The sequence below is a fragment of the Salvia hispanica genome, chromosome 3, assembly GCF_029641045.1.
Source record: "Salvia hispanica isolate PSC_SH4W2 chromosome 3, Shi_PSC_v1, whole genome shotgun sequence".
NCBI classification, from domain to species: domain Eukaryota; kingdom Viridiplantae; phylum Streptophyta; class Magnoliopsida; order Lamiales; family Lamiaceae; genus Salvia; species Salvia hispanica.
This window is the reverse complement of record NC_142694.1, coordinates 13,887,346-13,913,686: the sequence shown is the minus strand read 5'-3', so window position 1 is coordinate 13,913,686 and position 26,341 is coordinate 13,887,346. Positions and strand designations below refer to the sequence as shown.

General features: G+C 35.2%; 2 protein-coding genes across 4 annotated transcripts; one reads left to right on the top strand and one right to left on the bottom strand.

The window, feature by feature from the left end:
• The first annotated feature begins 9,879 nt into the window (after window positions 1-9,879).
• On the top strand, window positions 9,880-12,245 carry LOC125214940 (uncharacterized). The gene is made up of 3 exons (XM_048116178.2): window positions 9,880-10,193; window positions 10,280-10,680; window positions 10,930-12,245. The coding sequence occupies exons 1-3, from the start codon at window positions 10,104-10,106 to the stop codon at window positions 12,101-12,103; spliced, it is 1,665 nt and encodes a 554-aa protein (XP_047972135.1). The 5' UTR covers window positions 9,880-10,103; the 3' UTR covers window positions 12,104-12,245.
• A 7,637-nt stretch (window positions 12,246-19,882) lies between these two features.
• On the bottom strand, window positions 19,883-26,255 carry LOC125211926 (BRCT domain-containing protein At4g02110-like). 3 transcript variants are annotated; one of them, XM_048111889.2, is made up of 10 exons: window positions 26,000-26,255; window positions 25,812-25,901; window positions 25,470-25,571; window positions 25,145-25,246; window positions 24,942-25,026; window positions 24,391-24,460; window positions 24,221-24,265; window positions 20,997-23,981; window positions 20,693-20,909; window positions 19,883-20,610 (listed from the first exon to the last, which is right to left on the bottom strand). In XM_048111889.2, exons 1-10 carry the CDS (start codon window positions 26,099-26,101, stop codon window positions 20,059-20,061), a joined length of 4,350 nt encoding a protein of 1,449 aa, XP_047967846.1. In that variant the 5' UTR covers window positions 26,102-26,255; the 3' UTR covers window positions 19,883-20,058. The 3 variants fall into 3 exon arrangements, with proteins under 3 accessions (XP_047967846.1, XP_047967847.1, XP_088922944.1); XM_048111890.2 differs by having other exon boundaries at window positions 25,812-25,919; window positions 26,000-26,125; XM_089066818.1 differs by having other exon boundaries at window positions 20,306-20,501.
• Window positions 26,256-26,341: the final 86 nt, after the last annotated feature.

Genomic DNA, 26,341 nt, shown 5'->3' with positions numbered 1-26,341 from the left:
GATGATTATGATAGACAATTGAAGTAAATTATAAGAACAATTTGCACAAATATAGTAAACAACTTGAACAATTAGAGAGAATGGAGATAGAGATGAGAGAAATTGTGAGATTGAGAAGAGAAATCCTTGTTAACACAAGAATGGGGTGAGTAGAAATGAAGGGGAGATGGGGTATTTATAGGAGAAAAAATCAGATTTAATAAAAAAAAAAAAAAAAAAAAAATTGAATTTTCGAAATTTGAAACCGGCCGGTTTACCGCCTGAACCGCCGGTTTCTGACACGAAACCGCCGGTTTCTGGCCGGTTTCTGACGCCAAACCGGCGGTTTCTAGCCGTTCTGCCACCCTACTCTGCAACCCTAGCCTAGACCGCCTGAAAAGCTGCCGGAACCGGCGGTTTCTGGCCGGTTCCCGAGAAAACCGGCGGTTTAGTCGCCGGTTTCTGACAGAAACCGCCGGTTTCCTGCCACCCTACGCCTGCACACCTATGCTGCCACCGCCCCTACGCTTGAAAAGTTGCCGGAACCGCGAAACCGGCGGTTTGGAACCGCCGGTTTCCGGCGAACCGCCGGTTTCGAACCGGCGGTTCCGGTTCTCATTTTGTTTCGACCCTGAACCGGCCCGCCATAACCGCCGCCCCCTAGCCGGTTCCGAACCGCCGCCGCGGTTCCGGTTCCCGGTTCCGAACCGCCGGTGACGGTTCCGGGCCGGTTCGGCCGGGCCGGTTCGGTTTGGGGACGTCTACCTTAGATATATTCCATCAACTCGCAAGAAATCAAATATTTTCATTAAATAAACCCCATAATATAACTAAAATCATCACAATCTCTTTTTCAAAAATTTCCAGCAAAAAAGAGAAAGCCAAATGAGGCTGTCACTGTTACTTTTCAAAGTAAGTGGCTCGCACGATTTCGGCACATGGGCGGCACGTGCGAGATCCAACTCTGCCTCAGACTCTCACATAGGAAAAAGCGCCCAAGCATTTCATTGGCCGAATTACTAATCCGTTACCATACAAAATGGAGGATTTATTTTAATCATGCCGCCAAAAATTAAAGTTTCATGAAATACTAATAAAATACTCATGTAAATTTGTGTTGATTGTAATTAAATGCTTGATAAGAGATAGGATAAGAGAATCTTTAGGAATTCACACCACACAATTGCCTCCTCTTACACCAACATGTCTTGAGAATGGGGGCTTTTATTTATTTTTATATTTATAGTTAGTATTTGATCAATTAATTGATTGGTTGGAATTAATATTAGTTTTCCTTGTACCTATGTGCCTTGTAAAGGGGATTTGTTACATTTCGATCTTCATTTAAAATGGAGTTGGTATATGGTTTCCAATGTTCTTGATTCTCTTCTTTATAAGTTGAACCTATGCATTGGAATACTAAGAAATAATGGTAGTATTTATTTATTAACTACACGCAGAATATGCCATAAAATTAAAAATCATATTTAAGGTAGGTGGTAGATTTAGGCGATCACCTCACAACTCACAAGCTATGAAAATAATAGTATCATGAATATAATCAAATAAAACTGTTAAATGTAACATAATTTATTTAAAGCATACTCATAGAAAGTTATAGTTTGCGTTTATCGAATAAATTCATCGTTTAGTTTCCCTCGAGCCATGGATGCTTCTATTACTTGATTTTTGTACTTCTCTAAATATGGTATAACAATATAACTAAACATTCAATACACAAAACTATCAATTCTGCAACAAGTACTTTATATAAATAAATAATAGAAAAAATGCATTCCCATTTCAGATCCATCTCCATAGTTTTAAATTTGAAATGAAATTATTGGAGCGCCCAAATAATTAATCAATTTTTCTTTCAATTTCCAGTTATACTAGTAGTATTTTATACTCTTTCTATTCTAGTTTGTGGGCCATTGACAGATTTCGAGCTAGTGAGATATTATTGACATGTGTGATGTGTCTAAGGTCTCAACCTTGATTAAAAGAATATAAATATGAGTATTAGTTATAACCACATAAAAGGCGGCTGTTCACTATAACTAATTACTATAAGACCATTTGCCAATACTTATTTTATAAATAATAGTATATAATTGATTCCTTTGTGTATCTTTGTTTTTCAGTCTACTCCGTCGTTAGAGGTGTATAATATGTCTCACACTCGAACTTTTTCTTTATTGTTGTGGTTGCTCCACTACAATCTTTTTTTAGCTTGGGTTTATTTGGGGCTTAACTTAGTTGTTTTGGGACTTGATTGTTAGTTTTCTCTTATGTTCCGTTGTTATTTCTGTACTATTTTGTTGTGTTCGGTTGTTGTTTTGATTTTTATGGACAATTTTGTTTGCAGCTCACATCTTTCTAGGAGTTTGAGATTTTATCTTGCTCTATTTATAAAAAAAAGAGATAAAATGAAACAAGTTGAAACTAAAAGATAAATTCAAGAAATAAAATTCTACGCATACTATAAATATTTTAGGAGGAAGATGTTAAAATTGAAAATAAATACTTGTGGTTGTTTTTAGGTTTTAGCACTATATTCGTTGGTATTTTTCGCCTATATATAAGGCGTTTCTTTGTATTTGCAATTAACTCTTTCACAATGTGGTTAATAAGTAAAATCCTCTTTCACTCTTCATTATGTGCGACGGTTTCTTCTCTCTTTGGTTTCAACTGCAGTTTCTTTTAATCTCCTTCAATGGTGGTTTCTCGCCAATTACTTCTCCAAATTTCACAGAAGATTTTTCCTTACTATAGAACTTGTACTATTTTGGAAAGTGTATATGTAATCGGAGCTTATATTTACGGCTTATATGCTACTTTTGCCAAACATGTTGCAAAAGCTTATAAGTTCCTACATTTCATTAATGGGGCGCACTATGGTCCATAAGGCAAATTCTATCAAAAATCAAAGCAAATCTCAGCCCTTGGATCATTAGATTGGATAATTGTGATCATAATATTCGAGCTACATTATTACACTAAAAGCGTTACATTATTAACTGGACTATACTATTAGACTGCACCATCTACATTATTAGACTGCACAATCTACATTATTAGACTAAAGCGTGTTACATTATTAGCCGAGCTACATTATTAGACTACACAATCTACATTATTATATGACACGTGACATTAATCTAACGGTTACATCACAGGATCCAATGGCTCAGATTTACTTTGATTTTTGACAGAATTTCATTATGAACCTCATCACATCCCTTTTATTAATATATGCATTTATAAGTAATACTTATAAAAGTGACAATCAATAATGGTTCTTCATTTGTTTTCTATGATTTATGAAATGTGATGATTCTATTTTTGTTTTCTATGATTTATGAAATGTGATGATTCTATTTCTATTCCAACTTATTATCTGGAGTGGAAATTATATGTTTCACCAAATAAACTGTGTTCCATAGTTGTGATGTTCCAAAGGTATACGTGATTTACAATCTTACCATGCTTTGTAAAATGTTCTATTGAATATAGCTTGATAACGTTCCCTTATATCCATAGTTGCAATTCTTTTAATTATAACAGCGTAATAAAAATCAGTTTAATTTTGAGCTATAACAACAATGATAATAATAATAATAATAACAATAATAATAATAATAATAATAATAATAATAATAATAGTTTATAAATAAGTATCAATTGTCTTTCTTTTGTTGTTTCACAAATAAATGTATACTCCTAATAATAGAGAGAATAATGTACTAGGAGTAACTCGCAAAGCCAATAATAGGCGATTACCTATTTATATATTGATTACAAAGATTTGAACATGGTGTTTGTTTTGTACTTCAACCTCAATATGTCAATGATATGTCGTATGCTTTATTAAATGTTAGTATATATCAAACATAGTATTTTCACAAAATAGTGGTGGGAAATGTACGCATTTGTACCATCGAAAAAAAATTGGGCAGGCCGCATTATTGATAATTAAAAAAGAAAAAAATGTCTCCTCTCGTTATTTTTTTACCCGGAATAGCATATTTATTAATATAATTAAAAAATAAAATTTTTCTTATTTATTTATTTATAAAGACAAAATAAATGTTGAAGCACCCGCAAATAGAGAATAAAAGTTCCAAAACAAGATACCAAGCAAGACACATAAAGAAGCAACCGTGAAGAACAAGACAAAACAATAAGATGAAGATCAAGTAAAACGGTCAAATATAACTAACAAATATTAATAGGTAGCTTGGGTACTCCACAGTTCAGGTATGAGGTATCCTATGGCATCTTCAACCCAATTCTCCTCACAAATCAATAGGATGAGAGCTAATTTCCAACGTCAAGGCAAAACATTGGAGAAAATTCACTTCCCCTTTTATAATGCAGTACTTTGTTGAAGGTTTTTGTGATCAATAAGAATAGTATAAAAGTTGAAAGGGAGTCGACTTCTCTTAATCATCTTCGCGAGTGAAACAACAAGGTTCTTGATTCATTAACACGAATAAACATCGAGCTAGATGGCCTAAAAACTCATGCCCAAATAACGTTTTTTCTAGAAATTAAATTAAAGTAGAAGGATATCTTTAATTTCTATTGTGTGCTGATTAGCTATAGAAGGATAATGCATTGTTTGAAGATTTATATACTCTTGACAAAAGCCGATTGCATAAACTATAACATTCTCAACATGATCTTTAAGCTACAATATTGATTAGGCTCCTATGCTAGCTATCACCAATGAGTCCTTTTAGTCGATTTTCTAACGTGTCAGAAATTGGATTGATTAAATGTGAAGAGGAAATATATGTACTACTACTACTTAGTAGTATATCATTAACATGAAGAGGAAATAAATGTGAAGTAGTAAAATTGGTGGAGCCCCATACAATTGCTAGCTGCAAAATACAGGTGATGGTTAGATAGAATTTAAAATTGGATTATTCCTATAAAAATATGGGGGCCTATTTTTCTTTCAAGCTGGAAAATATTAGCTGTAATAATAAGGAATGGTTGTAATGTAAGAAAACCTATGCTATCTATGGTCCCCTCTGCCTATTTGTCTTTTTTTTATTAGAGCAATTTTCCACCTGATGTTGGAAAGGGGACACCAAATTCAACTAGTACATAGCATTATTGGGAAATTTTAAAATTATAATTTAATTATTTCTTTTTATTTTGTGTGTGGCAATAATGAGAAAAATAGGATGGGACCATTTTCACTCAAAACCAATAAGAGAATGGAAAAGTCTCTCTTTTTCTAAGAAATGGCGAAGGAGAAGTTATGGCTGTGCAATGAGTAAAATGGCAAATTAATGAAAATAATAAAGTATTCGATCAAGACATTGTAATTGATCTATACACATTAATGTTTCCACATGACGACGATGTTAAAGTTTCATATAATCAAAATGTGGCTACAATTCATTCCCATGTTTATAATTAATATATTTATATTTAACTGTAGTACTTGACTACTTTTTGCATTTAATTATACTACCATATTATCACCAAGAAATGTGAGTATTTTTTCCTTTAAATTTGGATTCATTTTTTAATACTAACAAATTAATACTACTAAGTTGCTGCTGGAACTACTTAATTTTATTATTGAGATATTAGGTGAAACAATAGAACTGAATCAGATGCTTCGAACTAATAAAATGTGCAATTTAATGTAAATAAATGGCAGGTCACAAGGCCAAACGTCGGATACTCTTTTTCTTAATTCAAATGTAGCATTGAATGAAGTTTCTTAAATTAAAGAAGCATTTATTAAAATTTTAAACATGGACAACACACCATCCAACAATTAAATTATATACGTCGAATGTATAAAGGCACAAGACTTTAGCACTATTTAAATTTTGAGCTAACTTTACAAATCAATTTGGTTGCATAATAGTCAACTTCCAATCCGTAAGTATTTATTATACGTTTTCACTTTGAAATTGAAACATTTAAAGAGGAGTGTGTATGCGTGTGATGATGTTGAAAATATTTTTTTTTTTAAATAGGAAAAGCAATAGAGAAGATAAAATTATATATGAGGCAATGCACATGATTGGCTTTTGCCTACAAATTATTCAATTGAAATGTGACCAATAATGAAATGAGTTGAAATATTGGCACATTATATCATCATTTGCTTCTTTATATATAATGAGTAACTCAATAATAAGATGTTTAAGTTACAAATTCAAGCCTCTAAAAGTTATAACTCGGATTCCTGTTTTAAGTGAACAGTTTTTTATATACTTTATTTGAAATAAAATTATGATGTTGGTGATTCACCATAATCTATTTAAGCATATACTACTTGGTAAAATTAAAGTTGAGTAACATTCATAAAAATGTTAGTAAGTTGCTAAGGAATATAGTAATAGTAGGAATATTATTTACTGATTCTAATATTTCATGTTTGTTATAAAGAAAAGCTGGTAAGAGGTGACATTTTCTTGCTTTCAGTTTGTTGTTGAGTACTCTTACATATACTTAGTCTCGTGCAGTGCGTACTTCAGACAAGGGATTGTGTGACCTATTTATAAACCAACATTAAACAATGGTGAAACCTTTTCGGCCAATATCAACTGATGAAATAAAAAATTGTACCCCACATAGGTAATTGACGGTATCAAAACATAATGGAATATAGTAGAACAAAATATAAATGGAACTTTGTACCATATCATTTATGTAAATTTCAATTTGGAACAATATAAAATAAATAATGTAAAAGTAAAAAAACTCCAGATAGTGACATGTTCACTTAATTTAGTCTATATCAATGTCGCCAAAGATGAAACACAGTTGAATCGATAAGATGTTTTCCTTCGTTCAATCAATAGATCATGGATTTAGTGTTATTATGGTAGTAGAAAAAATTGGACCCACGTTGGCCTCAAGTTGAAAAGTAGATTTTCCAAAATCAAATATGCGATTAGATATATTTTTATGATATTATCAAATATTTATTATACATTAATTATGCATCATGATTTTAAACAATAATAGTACTAATATTAAGGCAATATTTTTCCAAAAAAGCGAATAAGTAAAGAATGCCATTGAGCATCTAGTGGGTGCAATAAAAGGCAATACCAGGCCAATGGTAGCGAAGTGCGTGGGACCACTTATCAGGTCATGCCACGTGGAAGTTTGCTTGGTGCATTTAGTGATGTGGCAAGTGGGGGTGGGTCCCATGCCAACGAGATTGTAAATTTTAGGAACCTCCTTTATTTGCAAAGCAAGAATATTAAATAGGTGGCCTCTTTGTGTGTGTTTGTCTCCCATCCCTCTTTTTTTTTTTTTTTTTTTACAATTATTAGGATTTAAATCATATATTTGCAATTATTTGTAGGACTCTCACACTAATAATACATTATACATTTGTTATAGTTATATGGTTTAAACTAGAATTCGTATAATTCAAATAATCTCTCTTTCTCTCTTAAATTTAACTAAGTTTGTAGTCTAAATATGTCCAAATCAAATAGAAATACCACACTATCGATAAATCAGACGTGAAATAAGATAAATAAATAGAGAAATTATTAAGAGAGAGACAAGGTCATATGGCTTTCTATCCATCCATCCATTTATTTATCTATATCCACTACGATTCATGTGCACTCATTAATCAATTTGGGTGAAATCTAAAGCAAAGGATGAAAAAAGAGAGAACCCATCTTAAAGGAAAGGAGCTTAAAAAAATGGGATTAAAAAAAATAGAGAGAGAAAAATAAAAGGGCATGATTCTTCTGGTTTACGTCTTGGGGAATACTTCTTTTCTTCAACCCTCATCAATATGATATATATATTTTTTTATTGATTTTACTAAGATATAGTACTACATAGTATTTTAAAAAATTATAATTACCAAAGTGGATATTATGATGCTTCAATTTGAATATTCTATTAATTTTTTCAATTTATCTGTTGCGATATGAGATGTGTGGCACCTCGGGATCTATGATATATGCTGATTTCACAAAATTGTGTCATTACCATTAAACTTTTTCACGATTAATGACCACTATCTCTGTTCATGTAATTCCGATATACTCTCATAAACTGAATTTCTAATTCATTATTCTTTTGGGAATAATTTGCTAAATAGAGGAGTCAATTTAATCTAACATCCAATTGTTGAGGTGATCGAAGAAGAGGAAGAAATAAAATTGAGAAAACGACTAATCTCCTAATTATATGCAAGTTTGGGAGTAAATTCTTGTTTAAATAAAGTCAACGCAAATTTATTGTTATGCATGACATTTATGGATCATAAATATTTATAAGATGGTTTTATAGGTTTGTGTTAAAATGACAACACTACGTATTCAGTAATATTATAAACGCTACATAGCAATAGTATAAACGCTAAACAACAGTGTATTGGATATTGCTGACCGAAAAAAATTGTTGTCTAGCGTGTTAGATATTGCTGGCCGAGAAATTTACCCTTGAGCATTGTTTATGATTGTCACATGGCAGCTGATTATTCGTCCACGTGTACAAATGATTGGCTATGAATGGTGGTATGGTGTTACTTTAAGAGGTGTTGTCATTTTAATGCACACCTGATTTTATAAGTATAAATATGAAGTTTATTTACGCTAATTAATTTGTTAGCCAAGTCTGATATATTTACAATTGGCTTTGGAATAATTTATTGAATCAATTTTTCCTTAATAAACAATCTCAACTAGCCGATATGGCCAACTATCAAACCAAATACATGCATGTATAATTAAGAGATTTAGCTAACTAATTATACATATTAGTGTGTTTGTGTGTGACCATTACGCCATCTCTTCACCACATTATGCAAAAGGAAATTGTTTATTGATGGATGGGCATAATTTATTAATTCTAATGTAAGTTCTGATAGCAGAAGTCAAATTCAGACGATTATTAATTTTGACTTATTTCCAAATTATTGCAAGATCCATGCCATGATATCACGCGTTGAGAATTGAGATAGAAAAAAAATTATCCTACTATTCCACGTTTCTTTTTTGAGTGGTGAAAATGTCAAATGTCCATAGATTAATCTATATTAACCAAATTTGATCGAAACAAAATTAAACCATATTTAGTTCAAAAGGTATTATTAATCTTGACTTAGTTACGAATCTAGGTACAATTATTGAACTAGTAGTACAATTTTCCAATACTTAAATTATGTTATTACAAAATACCACCGTTAAATAACTAAGTAAATATACTCATTCCCAGTAATCAAAAAGTGTAACAAATTTTTTATCCAAAGCTCAATTTAATAGTACCACACTAGTTTGTGTAGTCGCATTAATTTATACTCTCTCCATCTCATATTATTTGAATTATTTTACATAAAGTTATAATTAATAATAAATGACTCAAGTAATATAAAAATAATAAAATAATGTAAAATAAGATACGATTCAGAATGGAGGGAGTATTAACATAAACTCCATAAAATTAAGTGGATATATGCATTATTAGGCCCCTTGGTTGGAAAAAAAATGCGAATTAAAGGCTCATAACCTTTTTATTAAAATATTATTCTTCAATAATTGATAAGCAAAGAAACAAAATGAAAATATTGTAGCTTTGCAAATTTCAGTACGATATAGGAGTATTTGCAAACCAACTTAATTTTAAATGATCCTACTAACAAACTAAATAATCTCCAAATTTGGAATATTGACCTACAATTGAGTCAACCGCGAATGTTATTTCATTGCATACAAATCGAGTAACAATTTAAAATAATTGTCGTTTAGCATAAATTTTTCAATTGTATATAAACAATGTTTTGAAACGGCAAAAGGAAATGATTAGTAATTGCGAGAAAATTAATAGAGTGAGTAAGAAAATGAATATAATTGGAAGAGAAGTAAATAAAATTAGAAGAAAAATGAATATAAATAGATACAGCGCATAGAGTAAGCAAGCAATTATATATATAGGTTTCTGAGTGTAGAGAGAATCTGGTCGCCAGCGATGAAATAGAGGGATCAAGCTTTCTCTCTGGTCAAAGCTGGCATTTCCTGTTTAAAACCCTTCTTCTCCTCTCTCTCCAATTCCGTGAGAGGGAATTATACCACTCCATGTTTCTCACTCACATTTGAAGGAGGAGAGAGTTTTTAATGGTTGATTATTGCAATCCAGCCATGGCTGTCGCATCTCCCTCTCTCGCCGGCGGAGAGAGGAAGCATTGGTGGCTCACCAACAAAAAGGTGCTGTAAATATGATTGATTCCTCACTCAATTGATTTTTTTTTATTGTTGATGGTGGAGATATTGATTATGAATGATGTATGCAGATGGTGGATAGATACATGAGGGAAGCGAGGATGTTGATTGCGACGCAGGAGCAGAGCGAGATTGCGGCGGCGCTGGGGCTCCTGGAGGCGGCGCTGGCGCTGGCGCCGCGCATGGAGGTTGCGCTCGAGCTGAAGGCGCGGTGTTTGCTGCATCTCCGGCGGTTCAAGGAGGTGGCGGATATGCTGCAGGATTATATCCCGAGCTTGAAGATAGTCTCCTCTGATGATTCGTCGTCGAGCGCTTCGTCGGATAACTCGTCGACTCAGCTATCGAGAGAGCGAGTCAAGCTCCTCTCCTCCAGCGGCGACGAGCCTGCGTTCAGGTGCTTCTCCGTCTCCGATTTGAGGAAGAAAGTGATGGCTGGGCTCTGTAAAAACGTCGACAAGGAAGGGCAATGGAGGTAAATTCCTTTAATCCTCCGTCTCCTTCTCTCCGATTTGTTTATTGTTGAGTAATTAAGTTTGGAAGCTTGAATTTTACGCGATTGCAATTAATGATGCTTGACCTAATCAACTCGTTATTTATTCGTTTTTATCCTATTCGAAAATTCAAATTCGTCTGTTTCTATGCCCACAATTTTCAACAACGATGATTGATTAATTACCAGATTTGCAATTGACTCTGTTATCTGACGCATTTCATCGAACAGGTACTCGGTATTGGGGCAAGCATGCTGCCATCTCGGCTTGATGGAGGAGGCAATGGTACTCCTCCAGACCGGAAAGCGCCTCGCCACCGCCGCATTCCGCCGCGAGAGCATCTCTCTCTCCGACGACATCTTCTCCTTCAACAAGTTCCCGCGCTCCGGCGAGAATCTGATCAGCAACCAGCCCCAAACCCCGCCGAAGACCGAGTCAGAGAGCATCTCCCACCTCCTCTGCCACATCAAACTCCTCATCCGTCGCAAGGCTGCCGCGATCGCCGCCCTCGACGCCGGCCTCTACGCCGAGGCCATCCGCCACTTCTCCAAAATCCTCGACGGCCGCCGCGGCGCACCCCAGGGGTTCCTCTCGGAGTGCTACGTCCACCGCGCCACCGCCTTCCAATCCGCCGGCCGGATCGCGGAGGCGATCGCCGACTGCAATCGCGCCCTCGCCCTCGAAACCTCGTGCATCGACGCCCTCACCGTCCGAGCCGGCTTGTTCGAGACCATCCGATGCTTGCCCGACAGCCTCCATGATCTGGAGCATTTGAAACTGCTCTACAACTCAATTCTCCGAGACCGGAAACTGCCCGGCCCCGTTTGGAAGCGGCAGAGCGTTCAATACAGAGAAATTCCCGGCAAATTGTGCTCCTTAGCAGCCAAAATTCAACAGCTGAAGCAGAGACTTGCCTCCGGAGAAACCGGCAACGTAGATTACTACGCATTGATTGGACTGAGAAGAGGCTGTTCGAGATCAGAGCTCGAGAGAGCTCATCTCCTGCTCACCCTCAAACACAAGCCGGATAAATCGTCTAGTTTCATCGAGAGGTGCGAGTTTGCAGACGAGAAAGACGTCGATTCTGTCCGTGATCGGGCCAAAATGTCGTCGTTGTTGCTGTATAGATTGGTGCAGAGGGGATACACCAGTGTAATGTCGATCATTCTGGATGAGGAAGCAGCTGAGAAGCAAAGGAAGAAGGCGGCCGCGGCCATTCAGCATCCGGCCCCGCCTCCGCCTGAGAGGGTGGCAGTTGCGGTGGAAAGCAAGGCCTTCAAAACTCCACCACCATCAGTCTTTCAAGGCGTTTTCTGCAGGGATATCGGCGTGGTTGGTAATCTGCTGGCGCAGGCCGGTTTCAACCGTCCGATTCCGGTGAAATACGAAGCTTTGAGCTGTTGATTTAAAAGAAGTTGAATAATCACGGTGGTTTTGAAATGTTAATAGGCCGGCGGGAGAAATCTGATTCTGGTTGCAATGTACAAATCGTTAAACCTCTAGTACTACCCTCCCAGGATAAAAAATTTTGTTATTATTCTTATCATTTTCATTTCCTTTTTACTATTTCTATGCTTATCTATGTGTATGTACAGATTTAATTTCAATATTTCAGTAGCTTGAAAACTTGGGGATTAGTTGTGTCATGTGTGATATTGAATCATAATTTAAGATGGGAGGTTGGAAATAAATGAGTTGATAATATTAGTGGTGCTTTGCATTCTGGGCTTTTGGCGGATATCTCATGTCCTGTGTGAATGCACTATTCACTTTTAAAAATGAATGTCAGCCTTATCCAATACACAACTCCCCATTACACTGACATTCCACGAGGATTTCATTGCATGAAACCTCTTTGCATCAATGTCTAGATCTTGGGTTTAATGGCATATAGTAGTAGAAAAGACACATTGTCATGAATCCACTTTAAATCCACAAATTATTAATAATCTTCTCTTGTTATTGGTAATCATCAGTTGCCACAAAGTTCTGAATAAGTTAAAATTTATAAACTCCGTACATCACTATATGATTATATAGGCTCCAAGAAACAAAGAAATCAAATATTTGGCCTTGGAAGTACAGTTTCAGGCATACTAGCAATATACTTTCAATTCAACAAAATATTAAGTAATCAAACTTCCCCATCATCATGCATTGTACATTATTATTTGTGCCCGTAACGTGAGACAATTTAAAATCTAGAAACAATAAAATGAAAATAATTATTTTTTCGATTCCATTGGAGTTGAGTCGTATTCATTTTTGGACTTTATATTGCAATCGAGTAATTTAACTTTTTGGCCAAACTCAACACATGATTTAATCTCTAGCTTCTACTCCATATTACTATAACATATTCCTTTCATCCTATAAAAAAGACCCAATTTCCTTTTTATTTTGTTATTATTCTATACTACTATCTATTAATAAAAACTTTTTCTTATTATCTTTTATTGTAGTACTACTTTATTATTATGGGCCCCAACACCCCACTATATTTCCTCTGGTTTCCATAAGAAGTCTCATTTATCACCGACACGAGTTTTAATAAATTGTTTGACTTTATAAATGAAAATGGTGGAAATGGTTAGTGGAATGTGCGTTCTACTCTTATACATTGTATTGATTTTATAATAAAATTTGAGTTTGTGAAATGTGTGTCCACTTGCCAAAACTAATATAAGTAAAATGAGATTTCTAATGGAGACAAGACAAAAATAATGAAATGAGACTTTTACCGGAGGAGGTACTAGTTAAATATTTTTTTCTTACTTTCCAATTACAAATTAAAAATTCAGGTCTTTTTAAGTACTACTACTATAGTTTATTTAATGAAACGGGCGGTGTAATTAAAATTGCAGAAGCTACCTATATAGGAGTATATGAATAAGTTTGACTGTGGATAATGTAGTGTGGAAAGGGGCATATCAGCACTCAATACAAGAAAACATGCAGATATTTATGAGTAATTAACTTTTACTGATCGTAATTACTTACCCCACCTACCCATTTCAAAGGTAAATTATGACACACTGCCAACGGTACGGCCTTTCTCGTCTTTTTCGTGCTTTTGGTATAAAATTTACACTTTACTGCTATCAAGGTAAAAACTTTCTTCATTCAACCATGCGTCACTCTGCTCTCATATTTCTCATAATCTTTTTTACATCACCCAAATACTACAACAGATAATCATCAAAAAGGTTTATTGGATCTATTATTGTGTTTCTTCGCCCATGTGACACATCTTTATTCATACTCAATATTAATATTAATAATCTAGCTACATATACTTTAATAATGCCACTAAATAAGTTGTATTCTGTTAAAAAAAATATAACCCGTATATCAGACTCATTTCATAAACATACATGCAGCCATGCACACATATACATTAAATTTGATATACACTAGATTTGGTTTTTCTATATACTAGTACTACAAATGTTAAAAACTCATTATTAACATATAACCACTCTATCACTACTACACCAATTTACACACAATATGAGAAAATAGGTTGTGGTATGGTCAATCCTCAAAAGTAATGAATGCTCTAAGCATTGGGTTTGTATCCAAGCAAAGTTGCAGATTGCAATTTTTCATGAACACAATAAATTACCAAAAAAATGAAGTCAAAAGCTACAAGTGACATGGGAAGCAACAAATCTCAAGATCAATGGCGTACAAATATTCTCTCAATCTTTGGCTTTTTGTGTGTTTTTTGTAGAGTGTGATGGCTTTGAAATACTAAACTTCAAGCTAAACTTCAAGATTTTTCCTCCTCTATCTTAACCGCTATAATTCCACTATATATACTAATATTACTATATTTGTGGCTTTACTTAGGCGTGAAATTTCATCAGTTATATTTGAATTTTTTAAATTCTTTTATTTACATTTTATTCCAAGAATTGATTTCTTCACTTCCACACTAATCAGCAAAACAATGATTCCCCACTGCCCAACAATGTGGTGTTAGTGACAATAATCCAAAGATAGCCATCTTACCTGGTCCCCATTTCAAAACCATGTGAAATAAAGTTTAGATTACTTAGAAATTTCATTTTATTTGTTTCAATAATTTAGGTCTTTTAAAATTTTTGTTCGACTATTATTAATTTAATTATATACCTGATATATACCAATTATGTTCTGCTTTACATGCCATCAATAATTAAGTTTAAAGTAGAAATACATGAAAAGTAAAGCAAGGTATAAAATAAAAAGAGCAAATATAACATGATCCAATAATGAGAGAATATATTGATGCTTGTTGTGTAGAGTTTGGAATGCAAAAAAGAAAATAAAAGTGTGACAATAGTCACGTGCTGGCCAAAAAGGTGCACCTGCAATTTCATTCCTTCAAAAAGAAAATACTTGCACAGAGTTATTATCACTACGCAATAAATCCTTCTTAACATTTAAATTAAATATCATATGATTATATGGAGATGATCGATTATAAAAATGCACAAAATGTGTATTAGTGAAATGATGTTTAAAATTGATGAAGTGGAGATATAATAGAAGTTAACCGTTGTTTAATTTCCCACATTTTTTTGCTTCATTATATTAATAAGAGTACTTTTTTTCTTCTTTTATTACTGGAATAAATACTAATCGCACTAACATAGTTAATTGCATCTGAGCATATCGAGGTATTTATAATATCAAACATTTTCTGACAAACTTTTTTATATGTTTGAGATGTTGGATTTCATATGAAGAAATATATCAGTACTGATGTGATATTGGAAAAAAAAGAAGAAGTTAAAACTGTTAAATTAAAGTTGTTCACAATTTCAAAATTCCAAATTATTTTAATCAAAGCTTAAAAGATAAATATTATTACAAAACAAAAGGAAAAACTTCTTGAATTTTAAAACAAAGTAGTATTAGTAGTTCAAAACAGATAAACTCAAATAAGTGATTGTGACAATTTATGTGACATGATTAAGATTAAAAATCGGTTTTAAATGTTTACATGTTTAGAATCAATCCACAAATTTATAATAGTAATGCGATTAACTAACCACTATATATGCATATGATCAATCCGAACAAATTAGTACGTTAACATTAGACAAATTTGGCATGAAATGTTTAATTAAAGCATACGACTAAGACGATTAATTCATAGTTGCATATAGCTGTATAATGTAATGAAATTAAGTAATACAGCTAACCCTACAAATCTATCAACCGTAGGTGTGGGTTTTAATTAATTTCATTGTGTGTTGTGCGTGATTTTAATACCATATACTGTCTGTGCAGACAGATAGTTGGAGGAATATGCTTTCACATCTGAGTTTATTAAATTTTTAATTAATGTTATACTACAAGGTTTTGAAAGTCTACAGTTTGAAGGATTCAATGGATTTTCTGACGCACTGATTTTATATTCTTATTCTTTGAGTTTTAAACTACATTGGATTTGGCCTTGAAAAACCACAACATTGAATTTGATACTTATATAAATGTAACGATAATGCCATAAACAAAAGTTGACCAGTAAAAATGTTTTTTCCTTCTTTATATTCTTGAGGATAAAGAAAATATTTCTGTTCAATTTTTAGAGAGCATAAGTAAACTGTAACAATTTTATTACTGCATAAATTAAAAATATATTATTTTGAAGGTAGAATAATAGTACATGGATTGCGCAATAGAATATTCCTTTCACAAGAAGAATATGTAGGATTTATAGGATTTGTAGCATCCAGATTTCGAATGTTTACCTTAAATAAATTCTGGAATTTTATTGAAAAAACAGACTTTTCAAGGTCCAAATTGCTGATTTTCCATGTGCAAACTGACATAATGATATGCATAAAATAAACTGACATATGCATATTTAGCTAACCTTAATAAATAACATATGACATAACACATTTTGAATTTTGAATTGCTGTTTCCGTTGACTAAATTTCACCGCTCTTAATTTCCGAGGTTTTAAAAAAAATGCTAATAACCTAATTAATAAAACGTCAAATACAACAGAATTTAGGGATGTATTTTTCGGGGATGGTAGTTAGAACTTAGAAGGTATATTTTGTAGGTAAATTTTTGTTTATTTAGAATCCAGAATTCATTATATGGGGAAAATGAATCATATTCTTACCAGATTTTTTTTAAGAGAAAATTAAAATTTCACCATTCAGAAAAATCATTTATGTTATTAAATCCATGGAAATGGGCCAAAACTAAAGAAGGTCCATTATCACGATGTGAAGCCTATTAACCCAATTCAAATATTGGTCTATTTCACAAAATAATTTGTTCCACTCAAAAGCAAGGAACCTATCTACTTCGTCCTTGGAAAATCCAAGATACTCGTACATAATTTCTACATAAATAATGCTCTTAACTTTTTAATCAGATTGAACCGGTTTTATATTAACCGATTTTATTATTTTTTATATTATTTACTTACTATATTACCTCCATTATAATTTTATTATATTTTAATAGTAAAAATAATATTAAGCATGATATAAACCGATCTGTCAAATATATACGCCGTGTTGGATTCAAAATGCTGTGCATTCTGATAAAAACAGAAACATAAGCTCCAATCTCTCCGGTCAAATATATATAAATGAAATTCGACCTTCAATTGTGATATTTCTCTTCATGCGTATAAGTACCATATCATTTATTTCTGCAATCCGTCCAAAGAGGCAAACAAAATATATCTACACTAAAAGGGAATGACTTAATTTCTAGGAACGAAGCCACCTTGTCAATGATCAAAAAACACGATAACTACATATCCAATTCCAAATCTCTTAAAACAAATATAAATCTTGATATATAAATATCTCCACATCTAAATACTCTTACTTTTATTTAGAGTTGCCGCTGAAACTCCGCATTAATACTCCTAGATATTTGGATCTGAGGATGAAGATGAGTCAATGACTTCAAATCAGCCGAACATTGATCTGAGTTCGGAATTTGATTTGCATGGAGATGATACACACAACGAGATACTACAAGAAGGTATTTACCAAATTTATTACTCCGTAATTCAAACGATAAATTATACTCGCGATTTTATTTTATTTTATTTTTTTGCTTTTTTGCTTTTTTAGATGATAAGCACAATCCATATGAAGACCCGTTTGATCAGCTAATTCGAGAAGGCCCTAAATCGGGCATGAAGTTTGATTCCTCAAAAAGACTCTTAGAGGCGTACAATTCATATGGAAAAACACAAGGTTTTTGCGCGATTTCTAGAAGTAATACGGGCAAATATCTTGTGTTTTCATGGGATCGAACTGGAAACTAGATTGCAAGAAACATACAAAAAGAATAGGTTGTGATGCACACACATCAATTTTGTTATACAAGTTGGTGGTCAATGGGCTATATGTATTGTTCAGTTAGATCACAATCATGAATTGGATCCAAATATGAGTCCTTAATGGCAGGTCACACAATTTTGTCTACGAGTTTGAAGAAATAGTTAGAAGCTAATGATATTGCTGGGATAAGAATTTGCAAAAATATAAAGATAGTTGAAGTCCAATCCGGAGGTCCTCAAAATTTAGGAGCATCTTCAAGGGATTGTCAGAACTACATCAGTGAGAGAAGAAGATTGAGACTCAGTGAGAGGAGATGCAAAGCCATCCATAATCTCTTTAGCACATTGCAAAAAAAGGATCCAAGATTTTTTCACTTGATGGATTTAGATGATGATCTGAGGCTTCGGAATGTGATGTGGACTGTATCAAAGCTCAAAAAGGATCCACATACTCATGTTTCAATATTACATCGTTAGGGACTGTATCGAAGCTCAAGATGTGATGGGGCCACATCACATTCCGAAGCCTCAGATCATCATCTAAATCCTCAGATCATCATCTAAATCCATCAAGTGAAAAAATCTTGGATCATGTTTTTGCAATGTGCTAAAGAGATTATGGATGGCGTTTGCATCTGCTTCACCGAGTCTCAATCTTCTTCTCTCACTCTTCTCTCACTGATGTAGTTCCTACAATCCCTTGAAGATGCTCCTGAATTTTTAGGACCTTCGGATTGGACTTCAGCTATCTTTATATTTTTGCAAACTCTTATCCCAGCAATATCATTAGCTTCTAACTATCTCTTCAAACTCGTAGACAAACTTCTATGACCTGCCATTAAAGTACTCATATTTGGATCCAATTCGTGATTGTGATCTAACTGAACAGTAGATATAGCCCATTGACCACCAACTTGTCTAATAGCATTGATGTGTGCATCATAACCTATTCTTTTTTTACGTTTCTTGCTATCTGATTTCCCAGCTCGATCACATGAAAACACAAGATATTTGTCCGTATTACTTCTAGAAATCGCGCAAAAGACCTTGTGTTTTTTCCATATGGATTGTGCTTATCATCTAAAAAAGCAAAAAAAAAAAAAAAAAAAAAAAAAAAAAAAAATCGCTAGTATAATTTATCGTTTGAATTACGGAGTAATAAATTTGGTAAATACCTTCTTGTAGTATCTCGTTGTGTGTATCATCTCCATGCAAATCAAATTCCGAACTCAAATCAATGTTCGGCTGATTTGAAGTCATTGACTCATCTTCATCCTCGGATCCAAATATCTAGGAGTATTAATGCGGAGTTTCAGCGGCAACTCTAAATAAAAGTAAGAGTATTTAGATGTGGAGATATTTATATATCAAGATTTATGTTTGTTTTAAGAGATTTGGAATTGGATATGTAGTTATCGTGTTTTTTGATCATTGACAAGGTGGCTTCGTTCCTAGAAATTAAGTCATTCCCTTTTAGTGTAGATATATTTTGTTTGCCTCTTTGGACGGGTTGCAGAAATAAATGATATGGTACTTATACTCAAGAAGAGCAACATCACAATTGAAGGTCGAATTTCATTTATATATATTTGACAAATTGGAGCTTATGTTTCTGTTTTTTTCCGAATGCGCAGCATTTTGAATCATATATATTTGACAGATCGATTTATATCATGGTTAATATTATTTTTACTATTAAAATATAATAAAATTATAATAGGTGTAATAGAGTAAGTAAACAATATAAATAATAATAAAATCGGTTAATATAAAACCAATTCGGTCTGATTAAAAGTTTAAGGGCATTATGGACTATGTACGAATATCTTTTCCCTTCTTGTATTTGCTTTGAACGACGCTCATAACTCAAATTTACGAAGTGTCAAAAACTAACATAACAAACGTGATAAGTTTAAGGATTTTCATCTTTACTATTTGTACGTAACATCATGCTAAGACTTGAGCAAATTTTCAGTTATCTTTTGCTACTTCACAAGCCTTATGCCAAACGTTTAACCTTGCAAGAATTTCAAGATCACTAGGCATATCACTTCTTCGATTTCTTGGCTCGTTTCTTGGAACTCCGGCTGCTAGTTTTGTGGCAGCAGTCACGACAGAACCATTCTTCCTCTGGCACGGCCTCAAGCGGAGGATCAAGGCAGTCCATGTGTGTACCTACACCGCATCCATGGGTACCACTTTCATCACCACATATGAGCATCTCGTTTCCTCTGTCACGCGATCCACACACTTGACACACTGTATCATCGACCCGGTGCTCTTCCGGTGTTTTAGGGTGGTCCTCAACAGCCTCCACACGGTTAACTAGATTCTCGAGTGATCTCTTAGCCCAAGCATGAGTCTGATACTGCACGTGCTTATCGAGGGAATAGCCTGGCTTGCACACATACTCTACCACATAGTCGGCTAGAATGCAGGGTATCTCGTGTCTGAGAAACTCTTGCACCCACATGTCAACACGGGGCATTCCTGCGCTAACAATGGCGAAATCAACCCTTGAATTTAGAAACCGCGTGTATGGAGGAGAGGTTGCTAGTATGGTCCCATCTCCAGCCTTTATAACACGCTTCAAAGTATCCTGATTTGATGATTGTATACACATTATTCCAAAATCATTAAGTAATAACAAAGGCAGAATTGAACAAGTGAGTAGAGCATACCAGTGGAGGAGCAATGCACTCGCCATATATGACTATACGCATTCCATAAAACGCTCCATGACCGGTTCTCTCCCTCAGAAGACGCCATTTCCGTGGAGCTTCTAAGTTGATTGATCCATCTTCCGTCAAGCATCTCTTTTGCCATTCATATGGCTCTTCAGGCAAAAGCCTTCCAGCCTCGGTGCTAGCAGTTAGATAATCAGTTTTGAGAATCCAACTGCAAAAATCGAGTTATGTAGATGCATCTAGTCAGGTACAGCTCAGTCTCATACGACTATGAGAATAATGAGTTAACTAGAAATACCTTCCAGATGCAGCAGCTGCAAAGAATTTCTCAGTTCTTCGAATTGGGTCGGGAACAATGAAATGTGTTGCTTGATATGACCAATTATGAGAGTCCCTGCACACTTTTCCTTTTAATCGCTTTATAACCTGCTGAAACTCCTTTCTTTGAAGCCTATGGCCGCTCAATATAAACCATGCAGGTTCGGCCTTGGTGGTTAGGTCCTTGGTATAGACCTTGTCGACTTTACTGCCATCTTTTAGAGGCTTTTTGGATTTATGAGTAGAATCTGAAGCTGCTCCTGTATCACAGCTTACGATTGGCTGCATAACAGGTTCATTTTCCTTCTCCACATTATGTGAACCTTTTAGTTTCTTAGATGGTCTTTTACCGGTTTTACCAGCTGACACAACCATTTCTCCTTTCTTTGAGACAGTCTTCTTCTCGTCTTGTTTCGCCTCCTCGGTAGGACCCTTCAATTTATCCATCTTGGATTTAGCCAAAGGACGTTTCTTGCCCTCTGTTATTTTATTCTCTGCAACATCACCTCTTGATGTTGATTCTGGCAACTCTGCATGCTTTTTAGCTTCAGTGCTCTTCTTTACCCTTGATTTTGCTTCCTTCTTTTGGGTGGTTTTTTTGCTGGATTGCTTGCTTGTATGATGCTCTTCGACTTCTGCAGAATTCTTGCTCCCCGTGTCAAACTCATTTGGCCCTTCACATTCTGGAGCTTCAGTTTCATCGCCTACTGGTACATCTTCATTGCGGTTTGAAGAGACGGTGTCAAATTTCTCAGCAAGAGAAGCATTTTTGGCGTGCTCAACAGCTACTGCTCCATTCAAATGACCTGCGGACTTACTCTGCAACACGGCAGAAAGCAGCCCTTTATATTTTGAAGTTTTCTCTTTACATGAAGTTGGTTTGGAACCCAATGACTTCCTGGCAAGCATCTTTTTCTTAGGGGATTTTGACTTGGTGCCACTATTATCTACCTTTGAAGAGTTCAAATCTGTATGATCATCCGGTTCCTCTACCATAGAGCTTGAACCCGGAAATGGAGGACTGGCATCTGGTGGATCACTTTGATGTATATCTTCTTCCCCAGTGCACGATTTGGTCCTGCTCGCAGAAAGGTCCTTCGCATCAGAATCAGGCAATCTCCGCTTTTTGGGTCTTCCTCTAGAATATGTAATTGTGTGATCGCCACACTCTTGTTTTTCCTCTAGTGGAGTAGAAGTGGCTAAAGCTTCTTTAGAGATCAGCAAAGCTTCCTCTCTCAATTGGCTGATGATATTTGTGGGAGGAGATATATCAACAGCTGACTGACGTGTACCATGGATCGGAGTTCCAGAAACCAGTATTTCTGTAGCTTTTGTATCCAATACAGTCCCCACTAATGTCTTCTGAGAACGGCTTAGTTTTGTTGATTTGGACTTACTATGCGAAACAGTCGTTTTCTTCCTACCAGGCAAACTGCTGGTCTGTTTCTTGTTTGGGTGCAATGAGACTCCATCTAAAGGAGTCTTTATCCCACCAGATTCAGTTGTATCTCCTTCCCTCTCAGACGGCATGTTAAGAACACCGCCAACTTCTTCCCGCATACAATTAGTCACGTTTGTGGGGGTAACATCAGCACCTGCTTGATGTGTACCATGAACTGAAGATCCAGAAACCAGCATTTCCATTGGTTTTGCATCCAATCCGCTTCCCATTAATATCTTTGAAGACCGGGTTCGCTTTGTTGATTTTAAACCACTGCGTGGAACGTTCATCTTCTTTGTACCAGATAAACTGCTTGGTTGTTCCTCATCATGGTACAACAAGGCTCCCTTTAACGGAGTCTGTATTTCAGTAGATTCAGTTCCATCTTCAATGTTTTCTGATGGCAGGACAAAAGTGCCACCAACTTCTTCTCTCAAACAGCCAGCTCGGGTAGTTGGAGAACGGCTTAGCCTTCTTGATTTTGAACCACTACGTGAAATAGTCATTTTCTTCGTACGAGGCAAACTGCCGGTTTGTTCCTCATCGAGGTGCGACAAAGCTCCCTTTAAAGGAGTGTTTAAACCAGTAGATCCAGTTCCATCTTGAATTATCTCTGATGGCATGGCAAAACCATCAGCAATTTCTTCTCTCAAATAGCTAGTACCTTTAAATGAAGACATATCACAGGGTATTCGGCATGAACCATCAACTGAAGATCTAGAAACCGGCATTTCTGTCGGTTTTGTAGCCAATCCACTTCTGATTAATGTATTTGGGGAATGGCTTAAAACTGGTGATCTCGGACTACCACGGGGAACATTTGGGTTGTTCGTACGGTGTGATCCAACAGTTTCCCCCTCATTAGGGAGCAAGAAGCTTCCCTTCAATGTTGATCTGATACCATGAGAATCAGTCTCATCCAGATCTCTCTCCATTGATATGTCAAAACCTCCACAAAGCCCAGTTTTACTTGCAGTTGACAAAGGGCTGCCTGAAATACTTTCAATTCTTTCAGACCTCAGAGGGAGACTGGCCTTCATACTCTTGCTACTTAATTTGGACAAACCATCATTCACAGATTTCCTAGCACTTCCAGATGCTGAAGCTATCACATGCTCAATGTTTTCAGAGTTTGTTGATGGCACCCCATGGAACATTTTAGCAGGACTCCTGGCACAAGAAGTGTTTGAAGTATCGATATCCTCACAATGAGTATCACGAGATAATGATGCATTTTCAAAGTCGGCCTCGTTTCTGGAAATTGACTGGGTTTTGCCAGTATTCACTTTTCTAGGAGTTGAGTTGGTTTTGCTGGCATTTCCAACATTTGCAAAACTTTCAAATGCAGTCACATAACCACTGGTTCTTGAAACCACCTGCCGTTCAGGTGACTGGAAATTTCTGTTCTCATCTAGTGCATTGTGAGGACTGGTGATGCTTTTCTTCTTCAGATCAACTGAGGCCATGTCTTCTGTCTCTTCTTCAGAATCTTTAGCTTGAGCCTCCATCATAAACTCAAACCCACTGTGTCAGAGGACAACCTTATGAACTTATTAACTCAGGATATGTGAAATGTCGAATTATACTAAATCATCTTCAACTAAAAAAGAAGAAGTAAGAAGAGACTGAATCATCTTAAATCTGGAGAACTCCATCAGAAGCAATGGTAATCAAACACTACCATGAAGGTACATGTATGCTAACTGTTATGCACTATTATGTTGAGAGTGAAAGCATAGAACCTTGCGTCGTCAGGACCTCACCTTTTAGCATAATCAGCTTCTGGAAGCAGCTGCCAGGCCTTCAGACTGAAAACATGCACATGCAAAATAACAGATCAATTTGACAAACTGTTGAAATTTATAATTCGATAATAAATCAAATATCCAATCCTTATTATACTTTTGTTAGTTATAATCAAATTTGGACATACCTATCTTCTAGCCAATGATGGTTAACTAGCTTTATCGTCTTCATCTTCTTGGCAAGCTCATATTTCTCCCCTGGTGAAGAATACAATTTTTAGTGCATATCGAAATCACAAAAATCCTAAAATGCAAATAGATACAAGAGAATGTAGATAACATTTTACCAACTTTCTGGGACAAATTACAAACATTGAAGCATTTAAAGATTAATTTAGTGCAAACTAGAAGTACTGAGAGGTGTTCTTGATGCAACAAAATCAAATGAAGTACCATGCTGACGCCATCATGATCAATTTAACAGAACAACAACATACAGCAAAGAGTTTTGGAAAGGACAGTGTGCTGGGATTCCAAACTTCTGCTTTCATGGATTGTCAAACAGTTTTCATCATTATATACATGATTTACCAAATACTAACTACAAAAGAGTTGTCTGCTAACAAATATCTGTGCTACAGAGAAAGAGTGGTTCCATAAGTTCACATATAACGAAGTGGATATTACAGTTGACACCAGTGTGTTGAGCAACAAATTAAAAATACATCACAGAACTCACCCTCAAACTTGTAACATATCAGATGAGTAACCTTGGTAGCCAGCAATGGCTTTGTAAAAGTGGCACCCATCAAGGCAACCATATTCTGTGCAAGAAACAAGTTTATGATAAAATGAGACAACACAATGTTAATGGAATTTAAACGAGCAGCGAACTCTTGTGTTTAGATTCAAAAAGCAGAAGAGTAAGTAAAATGTCAGAACCTTGATATCATCTCGATCCTGTCCTAGATATCCAGTCAGGCACATAACCAGGGACTTAGCGGCTGGAATCCCACTCGGATCTCTTACTGGCCAATACATGACCTGTGAGGAAATCAGAATACAAAATTAAAACAGAAAAGCTGAAAGTGTTCGAGATATATTACCTTCGACAGTCTCTAGGCTTAAAACTACAGAACAATGCATGCGGGAACTAATACACTTGAACATCAATAGAACGAGCAATAGTGCAGTTAAGCTTTGCAACGTAACACTTTAAAATTCAATGGACAGCAAAATAGAATTATGATGTACACAAGAAACTTACAGTAGGATCAACAAGCATCCCCCCATAAAAACAGTCATCTACCCATTTTCCAATCACCAATATCTTGCCATCTCTTCGCGCAGCAGCACATATGGGATCGTCCTACACCACAGACAAACAACAGCATTTATGCAACTATTTCCATACAATTAGAGCTAGTGGAATCAAAATCGATTGGATTAGTGCTATTCTCTTCCATAATGAATGAAAGCATATCCATTTCGTAAATAAAGCTTCAAGCAAACGCTGATTAACACAATACTATCAAATATCAAAATCTCAATTTTTCGTCATACATTAAACTTGAAAACAGTACCCAAATTCTGAAGAGGCGAAACTCACATAAAGAAGATTATCGACGATCACGTGATTACAATCTGGTCCATAATTCACACTATCAACTGCCCCTCCTTCTAAAAGCTTCGCCCGCACCTAAAAAAAAAAGGAGTTCTAGGTAAAAGTAAAAGCTCCGTTCTTTCAACTGAGACCAAAAAAATAATTGAAAACAGAAAAATCCGTTGAAATGATACCTCGTCTTCTCTAACTGAATCGAACCCGAAGAGAACGAATCGAATTCCGACAAATACTTTGGAGGGGTCATTGTATGCTGATATCTGCTTGCTAGCCAGCATTGTGCTTCAAATTGTCTCCAATTGGCAAAATCAGACTTGAATTATTTGGATAGTAGAAATAAGAAGTGGAAATAGTGAATTTTGGGGAATGGAAGTGTAGTTAATTGGGTGAAGCTTGTGGAGGAAGAAGGTGAGGGAAGGGCAAAATAGGGAATTACGAAATGAATGATCCAATCATTTTTAATTTTGATTTTGGTGGTGGCGGGAGCGCTATAATTAACTAATCATCAATTGGGCTTT